This window comes from Pholis gunnellus, assembly GCF_910591455.1.
Source record: "Pholis gunnellus genome assembly, chromosome: 1".
Lineage (NCBI taxonomy): Eukaryota > Metazoa > Chordata > Actinopteri > Perciformes > Pholidae > Pholis > Pholis gunnellus.
The window spans coordinates 30,273,001-30,286,897 of record NC_136528.1 but is presented as its reverse complement, the minus strand read 5'-3'; the positions used below and the strand labels follow the sequence as shown (position 1 = coordinate 30,286,897).

The following is a 13,897-nucleotide window of genomic DNA, read 5'->3' as shown; positions in this document are numbered from 1 at the left end:
AAAGCCCTTCTTTCCAGTAAAACTCATTAAACATGCAGTGGAACAAGTGAAATGGTCTTTAGATTACGAGACTAATAAGAAAGGTTGGATTTAAAGACAGCAAAGTTAATTCAATTATTCCTATTTTGCAGGGTGTTTAATAATGAGTCGTAATGCAATGTAGAGATAATATACAGGACAGATCATTTTTTCGTCAGCCTCCCTGTGTGGTGGAGCTTGTGGGAAATTAGACTGGACAAGTCATAAGGCATTCCAGGTTGGCTGGACTGTGTGTCTGCAGGGTATGGACGGAGGAAAATAAGGCAGAAGGCCAAGTGAAAAGTGAAAAACAAGAGTGTGGCGCTCTGCCTGTTTGGTGCTCTGTGACACATCGTCTGTCTGTCGCAGATCACACTTTCCCCTCAGCTGAGATATGCTACTGATATGAAGTCAAACCACACAGCCGTTTCCCTTCAAAAAAATCTCTGGAGGCGGTGTTTCACTGGCCGACACACACGTACACAGGAATTGTTGCTGTGTGTTTGTGTGTGTTAGCTGAACCATATTGTTTGACCATGTCTCCCAAAGGAGATGTGTTGCAGAGGCAGCAAGGAGGGGACAGAACAGCAGCTCCACCAATGCCGTCAGAGAGAGGTGGCTGTAGATATCAAAACGAACACAGCTTCTAGAATCTACGGATCTGAGTTGTAAACAAATATTTTGACAGAGATTTTTAACAACAAGTAGCTAGCTACTATTGGTTGTGAGCTATGTCCTTCTTTTGAGCACCAGTGTGTTTGTTCAGTGGTCGGTGGAATGAGATGGAAACTGGAGCCACCCAACGATTTGCAGCTGAGATCATGGTCACGCAAATACGTCGTCCTCCCGGACATCTGACCGACCCGATCAAGCTTCTGTGTCGGGAGACTTTTGAACACACGTTTAAAGAGTAGAGTATGTTGAATTGAAATTGACCATTGGTAAAAAAAGAAAATAAGCTAAAAGAGACTAAAAAGCTGTGTCTTTAGGTTTGTCGCTGGCGGCCACATCTTTCATATTACACAATGACTGGTGGAGCTTTAACTATCCATTGTTCGAGGGAAAGTCCTTCAGGGTAGCAGAGACATGACCTTGGACTCACTCAGACAACACAAGGCAGGAATACAAACCAAAGATGCTATGAATCCCCTTAAAGTCCCTTATCTGATATTATAAAGGTCTCAAACTATCTAATAAGAGCAGCAAACCATCACCAGAGATAGCTGCTAGTCATTCATTTGAGAGGGTCAATGAAAGGCGGACAGCGGATTGTACAACTGGCTCAATAGCATACAGTACAGTGTTGTCACTGTAGGGCTCAAGGTCCATGAAAGAGCTTTATGGGTTCCCAAGCTGAGTGGTGAATAGCAGGTCATGGTTTCTTTTACACCAGAGGGTTGCAGATACTAACACGTTATCTCTGCAGGTCTACAACTGTACAATTCAATTCTAAACATACTGAAGCAAAATGTTTTCCCTCCCACACGTGTGTGTGTGTGTGTGTGTGTGTTTGGTAAGAACCATACAGTGTCTCATGTGTGTCCATTTGTCTGTTAGTTGAAAAGCTTGAGATGTCCTTGGTTAGATAACACAATGAAAGGAGCCATTCATTCAGCATTTACTGTATACACGCTGTTATCTACCCAACAGCATTGTCAATGTGTGTGTGTGTGTGTGTGCACTGCACTGGGTTTATATGGAACCAAAGCTTTCAGAGTCTGCGCTGTATGTATGTTTAGAGGGGGTATTGGGGGTTGGACCTATGGGTGGAACTTTCTCTATGTGTTCATGTTTCAGTGTGTACAGGAAGGAAGAGGCCGTCTGGTTTACATTGTATTGTTTATGTTCCCCATGAAGGCCGTGGTTGCTCTCATCTTTCAATGCAGGTCTTGATTTTAAGCTTTTTCAGGCAGTTGTTGCCTGAAATCAAAACTTACTTTTCCAAAATGGAAAATGTAGGCCTATTAATAAACAAATACAATTAACAAAAACTATGTCAATGAGACAGAAAAATACATCAATCAATTCTAAATGTTTTCTTTTTACTTGATTATTGTCATATATGGTGGTTATTTGCATTGCTGTGAAAACATCTTCAAAAGACTGTATTTATTCAAGTGTCTCAAGATCACATACAAATATTTACTGTTTGGAGCTTAAATGCACCACAATGTAACTGAATGGTACCTCCGTTGACGTTCGCTGTTAGCTCCATTCTCAGCAGGGAGAGACCCCTTGTAACTGTGATTACTCTGAGCAGTATGCATGAGAACAAATTACAATATAATAGGATTAAGTGACTTGTTAAAATGCAGTTAGCTCCGTTATTTAACCGAGCAGGACTGTGCTGCCAACTGGCTGCTAACAGCAGCAAACGTTAACTAATGTTAGCCTACGTCTTGCCGATTCCAACGGACTTGCTGTTCACAATGTAACATTGGTAGTATGAGGGAACGGTGACTAAAAAGCATTAATGACTATCTTCTGATCACATATGTTTATTGAACATATGAACCCGTAGAAAGATATTTACTTCCCCTCAGCAACCGGGCAAGTGTTAATGTTGAGCCCTGCAATGCAACTTTTATCAACCATTCATTGAAAGTCTGTACCCTTTCAGATCAGATCCGATCAGATATCGACCACATGCCGATGTGGCCTGGCTCACATTCAGTTCAGATCTGAGTGAAGTTTGGAAAGCATGTGGGCAAAATCCGAACAATTCATCAAACGTTCTGGCATCACCGTCCTCTCCTGAGGGAGGACCAAGGGAAGACGATGAAAACCAAACACAATCAGCAGAGCGGCCTAAGAAGGATGCAGATGTATCTAACCCAGTGGTGGGCTGTCAGCGCCAGCAAGGCCTTCTCTGCTGGCCTAGACAGAATCACAAAGTTATAGCTATTCTATAATTTAATAATTTTTCATAATTACACCTCATGTATTATAATTTTTTTCCCCATTATTTTCTTTTCTTATTGCACAGCTACTGTCTTCCTCAGTTGTTCTGCTTCCAGTGTAGCTTGTTTTAAGTAGAGCTTTTATCCAATCAGATTTCACCTCTGTGTCTCTAGGTAAGAAGAGAGGCCCAGGCCTGCAGACTCACAAGTGAATCCCTTTGCAGTTTAAGTGAATGGGGACGATATTGTTGATTGTCATAGTCTTTAACCAATCAGATCTTTAGTTTGACATGTTGGGCGTATTCTTTGACATGTCAGAGCCTGCTAGCTGGCCTACAAGTACGTGATTGGTCAGTGGGCTAGCGTGACATGTTGGGCGGTAACAATCCCAATATCTGCTGCCTCTGTGGAGCGGACATTTTCAGCCCTCAAACGTATTAAAACGTATTCAAGAAATACAACTGGGGAGGCTCGACTATCTTCACTGGCGTCCATGAATCGAGAAGGACTTCTTACTGGAACTAAAACGCACGGATGTACTGAACAACCGTAAGATTAAACTCTTTATTAACAAAGAAAGGAGGAGGACTTTGTCTTTAAATAGTGAACAGCAGCTTTGGTAAGTTAACTGCTTTTGTTTTTACATCTGCAGTAGCTTTAATATCCTTGTTTATATATTATTATTTGTACAACTTGTTTTTATAAAGATGGATTTTTGTTTGGTTTTATATGTGATCGGAACTATTGTTACGTTCAATGTTGTGCTGGGGACATATTTAGCCGGTGCCAGTGTTGCCAACTTGGCGACTTTCTCGCTAAATCTGGCGACTTTCCGAACACTCATGGCGACTTTTTTTTGTCAAAAGCTACTAGCGACAAATCTAGCAACTTTTTCTGGTGTTTTGACTCTGACGTGAAAGCACGTACGTTCTGCACTGTCGTGAACGAGCCGCCCCAAAGCACTCACAGGAGGTCACTCTCACAGCAGCCTCGCGCAGCAGTCCCAGTTGCAGACAGAGAAGAGAGGAGATGCACTCTCGGCGTATTCATGTATCTGCACTCTGCAGTTAGTGTATTTATAGGTGTTGAGCTTCATTTTTAAACGAAACAAATAATAACCGTAGCTGTGTTTCAGGTGTAGGACAGCAGTGAAGGCCCAGGTATAAAATGCACGGTCCGCCACTGATCTAACCCCAACCCTACTGCTCTGTTTCAGGGAATCAAATCCCCCATCAGTCATTGAAGGAAGACAATCTCCTGATAAACAGTGAGTGAGTTAACAATCAGGCAACTCACAAGAAAATTAATTAATTTTTTCTGAGAAAAAAAAATGCATCAGACAAGGTTGCATGATGTAATCGGATTAATCCTCCTTCGTCATGCCTGGGTTGAACCTGCCACTCCAGGTAATTGGCTCATTAGAGGCCTGTCCAGAGCAGGGACACTCTTGTCCATTACCATCAGCAGCGTCGTTAGCTGACGAGCCCTGTACAGATCTAACGTAATTATTATTCCTTCACTCAGGCCACATGGTGTGAGTGGAACACAACATCATAGTCACAGCTTGTACACACAAAAGCATGATACCACTCATTTCTAATTTTCATGTTTCAAGTTTCTCTGTTGTTAATGCAGAAAACTGCCGCAGTAAAGGATTTACATCACGGCACATCTTACAGTGAGAAGTGAACTTGACATGTCTTGTTATGTATAAGCAGATATACTCATACCAATATATCTGCAATAGGTACATTGCTTTTTACAGTTATTTTCAAGATTGAACTGTGAAATTCCAACACACCAGCCTCTGAGAGTGGGTGTTCCATAGAACTTTTATCAAAATGCTTTCAAACACCAGGAAATTCCATAGAAGATTCCCAGAAGTTTATAGAAAACATAATATACAATGGGACTAATGGAAACACATTTAATTTTGTAAATGTGTTGGAGCACAAAAAAATCAAATTGGTGTTTTTTTCACTTTAACTGCAATATTTGTAACTCTTCTTCAACTCATTTTCGTTATTAAGAAGGAACTCAATTACCAAATATTACATATCAACGTATGTGTACAGTAGTGGTGGGCCGTCAAAGCCTTCTCTGCTGGCCTAAACAGAATCACAAAGTTATAGCTATTTTATAATTTAATAATTTTTCACAAAAACACTAAATGTATTCTAATTATTTTTCCCATTATCTTATTTTCTCATTGCACAGCTACTGTGTTCCTCAGTTGCTCTGCTTCCAGTGCAGCTTGTTTTAAGGAGAGCTTTTATCAAATCAGATTTCACCTCTGTGTCTCTAGGTAAGAAGAGAGGCCTGAGGCCCTCAAAGTAGACTTTGCAGATTAAAGTAAATGGAGACGATATTGTTGATTGTCATAGTGTTCAACCAATCAGATATTTAGTTTGACATGTTGGGCGTATTCTTTGACGTGCCAGAGCTACCGAGGTAGTCTACAAGCACGTCAGCATTAACGTGCGCCGTGATTGGTCAGTGAGCTAGTGTGACTGTTTGGCGCTGAAGCAGCTAGCAGAAGTTAGTATTAGTAGTAACAGTTCAAGTTGAAAGATATGTAAGAAGTTATGCCATTGACATGACATTTTTAGCGTTTTGCTTGGTGCAGATTCTTTTTTTTTTTACTTAGCATTGTTTTTTTAACGCTCAATGGCTGAAGGAGGAGAAACAGATTTCTCAGAAGGACATTTCCAGAAAAACTGGACATCGTAAGAAAGGGTTGGCCAACCCCACAGCTAGCAGTCCTGACCCAGCCAGGAAAAGGATTTGTACGAACGGTATTCCTGGCTAACAGCGTCGGAGAAGCGTTGCACATGTTATGGCTAAGAATGCGTTTTATCTGCGACTGAGCGTCTTGGTGTTTGGAGCTGTGCTACTGGAACTGAACCGCACTGATGTTCTGTACAACCGCGGTATTAAACTCTTTGTAATCAAAGAAAGGAGGATGGACTTTGTCTTAAAGTGAACAGCAGCTTTGGTAAGTGAAGTGCTTTTGTGTTTTTAAATCTGCAGTAGCGTTACTATGGTCTCGTTTTTATGATATGGGTAATATTGTTCCCTCTGATGTGAATAATATTTGAATGGTGTTCTTTAGTGTGCGGTCGAATACGTGTTTTAGCGCTGCAGTGTTGCTGGATTGATTTGTCATGCTTTGTTGTCATATAAATATATGTGACTGGTTCTTGTGAGTTTGTTCTTGTCATTGTATTAATTACATTGATTTTGACTATATGCATTGTTCGTTAATGACGAAGCATCCCGTCATGCGCGGGGTTAAGGTCGGACATTTGATTTTCTGTTTGGGGTGTTTTGTTTTACAAAGCAAGAATTATGGTCTGGAGAAATGGGGATTGTGTGGCGATTTCTTTAGCCCTGTTAGAATCAGTAGGGAACAGCTAAACGCTGCGGGGAGAATTTGTAGCTTGTGTGCTGCTGTTGTTTTCCTGCTAAGCTAGTTTAGCATAGCCTCCCAGAACATATGGGCCTCACCAGAGTACAATGTTGTGGTTCCGGGGTGGGCGTGTCAGACAGCATTTTGCCAGGTTGAGCGTAGTCCACCGAAAACATTATATTAACCACAATTTAAGCTTCTGCATTTTCCAAATGTATTAGTATTATTCAAACGTATTGTTTGGTTCGTAAGCCTCGTACCGAACGGTTTAATACGAATATGTGTATTGTTACACCCCTAGAAACAAATAACCGTAGCTGTGGCGTCATAATGAGGTTATTAGGAGCTGGTTCAACTGTAGTAGGACAGCACTGAAGGCCCAGGTATAGAATGCACGGCCTGCCACTGGTGTACAGGTGTTGATTATTACTACTTCATGTGTTAAAAAATGATATCAAGCCTTCGTGTCTCCAGTGGGAGCTGTTTGGAGTCTGATCAATTTCCTCAAAAGTCAGCATAGATATAATACTAATGGCAATATAATGAATTAGCTAAAGCTGACAAAAGCTGGCTACAGCATTTCCACCATTGAAAGCAACAGATTCAAATGGAAAGCCTGTAACCTCAATGTGTGATCTTTGCTAATGGAAAAACACAGCTACAAACTAAAAGATTTACTAAGAGACTAGTAAGAGCTGAACAGATCCAGGTGATTTGCCAACTTGGAAGTGGAACCACAATGGAAACTACTATTGAAGCACATCACATACCCATAATCCCTTGTGCACCTGCTCATTTCCCCTGTACATCTTTTTTTCTTGAAGAGCATGAGCAGTGAACTTTCTATCAGCAACCAGAGACAAAGGCCTGGGTCTGTTTTCTAAAGATTGAATTCAACTTCTCCCACTGCTTTTAATGCCACAAATCCGCCACAATCTGTATTCCATGGAGTCCCAAATGATTATTTCTGCTGAGCTTTCCCACAAATGCCTTTTCAATGTGACAAAAATGACAGATACCATTTGCATACTGTTGCCTAATAGCAATGTGGTACATGTTATGGTGAATGAATAGTAAGAACACTCTGACACTAACATTAAATATCTCAATAGTCAACCTTTCTTAAGTAGGCTAGTTTTCTATAGAGTTTCTTAAATATGATGTGTTGCACAAATCGAACGCATGTCAAGTCCTTGAATAAAAGAAAACATCCCTAAATAAAAGTTTTTAATATTTTAAACACTGAAACGTGTAACCACTCAGACAATTACAATATCATAGACCCCTTGTTAGAAACAATGTCTTTTGTCAGTTGAACAGAAAAGCTACCGAGATCATATTTCATTGTTTGGGAAGAGGACGCCCTGTTTCAGTAGATCATGTATCAGCTGCTGCTCTACTAGAAGGCTTTCATTCTGAACCATCAGTGTAACCACGTCACCGTGAAGCCACACACAATACTGATGAGCTGCTGAAGCTAATGAACTGAGAGGCTGCCTGCCAGACCACCAGGCTACTGTGGCTCAGTCCCTCATCACTCCGTCATCAGAGATGGATGGACTCTTCTCACCGAGGTGTCAGCTGTATCTGTATCAATTCAGTTTCTGTGGCAGGCTGCACATGTACATAGGTTACAATGATAACATGTTGCTGGTGCAGAGAAAAGATAACTGACGTGACAGCGCATTTGTGTCGTACTATGACCTGTGGTGAAGACATGAGGCATCTCAGACCCTCACATACTTTAACCTAGTCTGCTCCACTGAGGTTCGTTTTTCATATGCTGCTGGACTTAAAGCTTCAGTTCACTTCGGCCTTCACAATAGCAGAATTTGTGGTGGTTGCGTTTACCAATTTTTGTAACTTTCTGAAACAGACCTTTACACACCGATTGGGCCAGGTGTGTTAGGTATGAAAAGGTTTGGACTTTTATGTATTTATTTGATTTTCATTGTCATATTATTATCATTATTATTATTGTATTAACAAATACATAAAACATCAGCTGAAATCAGCTACAACATGAAAAAACACTTATCCGTATCATCTGAGTATCCCACTCAGATAAAGTAGAAGTCACAGGGGAGAACAGGGAAATTGTGTAATTGCCTCCCATTTCTGTGTATGAGATGTCAGAGTAATATAGCTCCAGTAGGCTCCACCTGTACGGTGGACTTTACACAGTAGGCTAAGCCGTAGATCTGAAACAACAGAGCTGTTAACAAGGCATAGTGGCAGGACAGATTGGGCCCTTGTGTACCCAAAGTGAGGACTGTGTCCGTACACTCGGCATAAAGTCAAACGCATTTCCAGTGCGTGTTGGCCTCTGCCAGGGTTGTCCCATGTCACTAATCCTGTTTTCGATTTTCATGGACAGAATTTGAAAGCACAGACGGGGAGAGGAGAGTATCCGGTTTGGGGACCACAGAATTGCAAATCTGCTCTTTGCAGATAATGTGGTTCTGTTGGCTCCTTCAGAACGTGACCTTCAGGACGAACTAGAGCGGTTTGCAGTTGAGTGAAGCGGTAGGGTGCCTCCAAGTCTGAGGCCATGGTTATCTGCAGGAAAACAATGGATTGCACCCTTTGGGGTTGAGCAAGTCACTGCCCCAAGCGAGGGAGTTAGGGTATCTTGTGGTCTTGTTCAGATGGCGTGAAGAGCGAGCTGAGTTGGAAGAATTTTATTACTGATACAAGTGGCCAAAACGAGCTTCCTTTGTAGGGTGGCTGGGCTCAGCCTTAGAGATTGGTTGAGGATCTCAGACATCTGGAGGGAGTTTGGAGTAGAGTCGCTGCTCTTTTGCCTTGCAAGGGGTCGGCTGAGGTAGTTCAGGCATCTGATCAGGATGCCCCCTGGAGGCTGCCCTTTAGAGGTTTAGCGGGCACGTCCAACTGGTAAGAGGCCCCGGAGTAGACCAGGAACACGCTGGAGGGTGTATGTCTCGTCTGGCCGGGTAACGATTCATAATTCTCCAGAAAGAGCTAGAATGCGTTCCTACCTAAGCCTGCAGCCGCGGCCGGATACGCGGATAGCAAATAGATCATAGTATGACTGACTTGGCTAGTTGTGCTGAATGTTAATAAAGGCGTATGGCTAAATGTTTCGACACAAATGTATTTTTAAGTATTACACAACGATTTTGATAATGTGATCAGCATCTCATCTTCTAGTTCCAGCGACAAATATGAGGATTTTCAGATTTTCTGTTTTCAGTCATTGTAAACTAAATATGTTGGCGTTTTGGACTGTTGACTGCAAAAAAATAAAACATCTGAAAAAGGTAATCTTGTGGTGGACTTTTTTTCCAAAACTAGTTTAAAAGATTGACTGGTGAATCCCCAAAAAATATCCAACTGGTTAATATATAATAAAAATAGTAATGTTTAATAATGAACACAATAATATTGTAAACTGTAGCTAACTGAAAGTTACAACTCATGGAAAACAATTGTACAATTCAGTGAATCAGTATTGACTTAGAGGGAGATGAAAGATGCACGATCTAAAAGGGACAGCAATTATATCCCACTACATTCCCATTGCCCCCTTTTTAATAATAGTGGGAAAAGAATCAGATATGGTTGAAATAAACAGGAAGTGTTTCTCTTCCCAGTTATCTATTGCTGGCATCAGCCCCGGTCTCAATATTTTTCCACCTCAGGAAACAGGTGAAATACCAAACAATATTTTTGATGTACATCATGACATACACCTAGTTCTAAAAACTGATCTTTTGTTTGCTTTTTTTGCAGGGGTCATAGGTCGGATTGATACAGCCTGGTCCTTATTGTGTTTTGTAGAAGCAGGAAACCACTGTGGGTGACATGAAAGTTAGAAAAGCTCTCAGTTCAGTTCAGTTCTCAGCTCATCACTGCATTTCTCAGAAAACAACGGCACGAACAAACAGGTAGAAAACACTGCACACGATCACACATGAAATCAACACCTTGCCTACAAAAGTAAAGGCCTGTATTTCATTTCCTTTTTTTTTCCTCGTATGCAATGACTTAAGAGAATGAGAGGGATAACTTCCCACCGTTAGAGAGCTGATATCCGTGTTACCTCATGACACAGGTTGTGAAAGAGAAACTGCAGCTCTAGTTCAATGCTCACTTACTCTGATCAAAGTGTGGAGGACACACAACCACAACAACCATGAGCAGCACAGACCGACACACAAACAGGAAGTGGCAGGTTGACATTTAGCTGGTGCACACTGGAAGAACTCCACGAGATAACTGGTGACATTCATCAACCCAGATTCCCAACATGAGATATCCTCTCTGCTGTGCTGTGAGGGAACATGGGAGTTCTACAACACATCTCTCATGTGTAGCCTGATGTATGATTCACCCGGATGCTGGGCTAAGGTCATCACCAATGTCCGCACTCTCTGTCCAGTTAGGTAACTGGTGGTATTCGGTCTGGGATCTCAATGTCACGCAAGACGCTTCTAATCTGAGGCAACTGGAAGGAATGTCCACAAAGGATAAAGTCGGATTTTGAGGAATTTCAGGAAAACATCGAACCAATATTACAATAAAAATGAAGTTGCAATCCTTAAATTGTCTTGATTATGTATTGAAACCGTTATTTGCCTTAAGCAACACACAGATATACCAGGCAGCAGACTTGCATTGAGACATGTCTTTGTGTCTGATGTCCCCCAGTTCTATTTGTCATATTTTAGTAGGAGCCCCCTGTCACCAGAGTACAACAGCAGTCATATCACACTGTTGGATATACAATAGAAGTCAACACTTCTTGCACAGACGTTTCACATGAACAGATTTCCAGAGGATCAAAGTGCATTATCCTTCACTTCCTGGTAGTCATTTATTTTTAAACGTCCACAGGAAGTGGTGACTTTCACCGATGGTCGCTTTACAGCAATCACATGAAAAGTGAAGAAGAATCAATGTGAATGCCATCAGTGTTCCTCTTAATAAGAGTCACTCGGAGCAGCAGAGTGCTGAGTATCACTCTGTTGTTGTACTGATGGAATTAGGCTGTATGAATGTACATTACGCTGAATATGACATGTGAATTCCACCCTTCTAGAGATTAAAAGTTTAGGCCCGTATTTGTGGTTTATAGAGTCAAACGATATAAAGTTGTATCAAGAATAATCACAAACTGACCGTGTCTCTACACAAATAGAATCAGGTAAAATCATGCAAACGCTTGTAGTTGAGCTTCTTTTTTTCAGAAACAAAAATTGACCCATTTGCCGAAATGATGAAGATATTCCATCAGTTGTATTAACATTCAAATAGAATCATTTTTATGGTTGAGGTTGTAAATAGCACAAGACCCATCTTGATGTCTACACACATCTTGAGGTGACTAGTTGTCGTGTTATGTATGAACTAAAGACAGGCAGGCCTGCAGAGCGCTGTGTGAGTGAGCAGCATTGTTGAGAGTGCACACTTTCACATCTCAGTGAAGCAGGTCTCAGCTGTGTAACGCTGGCCAGAGCTACTCAGAGGGAACGCAACAATGTTACACAGTACAAGCCAGAGACTCTAGGGTAGTTCTGGGCAGTATATTGATATTATATTGATATCCTGTTACAGCTGTTCTATTTCCTGCCATTACCCACTTAGTCATTATATACACATTACTGATGATTACTTATCAAAAACCTCACTGTAAATATTTGGTGAAAGCGTCACAATATTAATATGTAGGTTTTGGTCAAACACATTGGGATCGTCTTTTCAACTGTAACATGCCCCGCTCCGTATAGTCACAGAAAGAAGGGATCAAGATTGTTAATGTTTTAAAAAATGACGACCAACGGAATTATCCTTATCAAATTACCCAAACACCTAAATATCAATATAGTATTAGACTCAAAACTCCAGTTACAACCAGCTATAAAACAAACAGTGACTTCGCAATCAGTAAAAACATTACAATGAGAAATAATAATATACAAACATATTGGTCATAGTCACTGTAAGACATTTCCACTGCTCATGTAGGTGATCAGGCAGCGTTTGTTTCCCATGGTATTTTATCTGAATGTTAGAACTGGTTCACGGTTACTCACGGACGCCCACCGTGGTGTATTTTGGTGGAACAACAGGCCCGACCGTGCTGGAACTTCAGTGCATCTTAAGTTAACTTAACTTAAGTGCATCTCAGAACAGCGGATGCATCCGAGATTACACAATATCTACAAACTCTGTCTGTGAAACTGTTATTATAAGAAGTGTGTTTCTGTGTCATTCTACCTGTCTTTAATTTACGCTACAGTGTTTGGCAGGCTTTGAAACATATCGCTAATCTACAGAAGACATCTTTAATTCTCGTGAGACGAGTCCTGGTCAAAACAGACCAGTGGATAGTCAATAAAACAAACTGTGACATCAGGACAAAACATAATTAGCCATGCCCACGAGCTAAATAGAATCATAATAGCCACTGTAATACCTCCGTTATAGTAAAACACGTGTAGTCTCTCACATACAGATTCAATAGGGATATGTCACACCAAACTAAAGGAAAGCAGTACATGTTAGAAGTTTTATAATTCAATAGCCTAAACAGATTTGAACAGTATTTTCACTTTTCTTAAAACTTTTCTTGACATTATGACGTCACCATGTTCCTGGATCGGAAACAACGGCAACACTTTCTAACATGTTCTATTGTATTAAAGTATAATACAATATATTGTACTATAGTGGTGCTGTGAGCTGATAACAGGTCAACAACAATGCCGACATGTCTGTGGGATCACAGTGTTTCGTAAACAGTCTTGAATGAACTCAAACAACGACTGTGTGTTCGTTAACATGTGAGATTACATTCAATCTTCGGATCTCTCAATGGAGTTTGGTGTGGCGTTGTCTCGGTACTGAACCAACTTATCTGAATGAAAAAGTAACGGGACACAGAGAGCCTAAAAATGCATCGGAATCAGTTCCTGTTGTGGCGCCACAACCCGCCACATTTACATATAAATAGTTACAGTCTGATACTTTAAATGTTTGCTAATCACCAGAAGCCCGATTCCGTCACCGTTGTTCGCGAACACGGTCTGCATCCAAAACAATTGTTGTTATGAACGAGCAATAACAGGCGCCTCCATACCTGACTGGCTTTGTGGAACTGTTTCTTCAGCCCGGCCACAGACATCCTGGACCAACGTGTACGGCTTCACCTCTGGAAGAAAATGTCTCGTAAAGCACTCAGGAAACGTGAGGAAACGTACGTTAAAGAAATAGCCAGGCGAGTCCACAACACTGCACTCATCAGTCACTACCGCTCTAGAGTGCAGCAAGCGAGACCTGATGTGAGTCAAGCTCAGACCGAGAAGGCGGACACAACCGAAAATAGATCTGTCGTCTTCAAAATAAAAGTGTCAATCTGACCGCTGAAAATTTGGCGCTTTTTGTTTCTTTACTTTATTGCTTTTCATACAGAATGAACAGTACGTGTAAATAATGTCAGTAAGGGGGAATTAACCGTCGCAACTTTAAGTTTCACAGTAGACGATTCACAAAACGATGGTTTTAGTTGTGAGTGAGACTGCGATAGCCAGTCCACTACTTCTCTTTC

At 41.2% G+C, this 13,897-nt stretch overlaps 1 protein-coding gene across 4 annotated transcripts in view; it reads right to left on the bottom strand.

The window, feature by feature from the left end:
- Positions 1-13,474, bottom strand: part of sh3gl3a (SH3-domain GRB2-like 3a) — a gene marked incomplete at both ends in the record, with an annotated part of 38,281 nt that extends 24,807 nt beyond the window's left edge. For all 4 annotated transcript variants that reach the window (XM_079161255.1, XM_079161253.1, XM_079161254.1 and 1 more), the window contains one exon: positions 13,430-13,474. In XM_079161255.1, coding sequence (XP_079017381.1) covers positions 13,430-13,474 — 45 coding nt within the window. The remainder of the gene's footprint in view (positions 1-13,429) is intronic.
- Between the last annotated feature and the right edge of the window lie 423 nt (positions 13,475-13,897).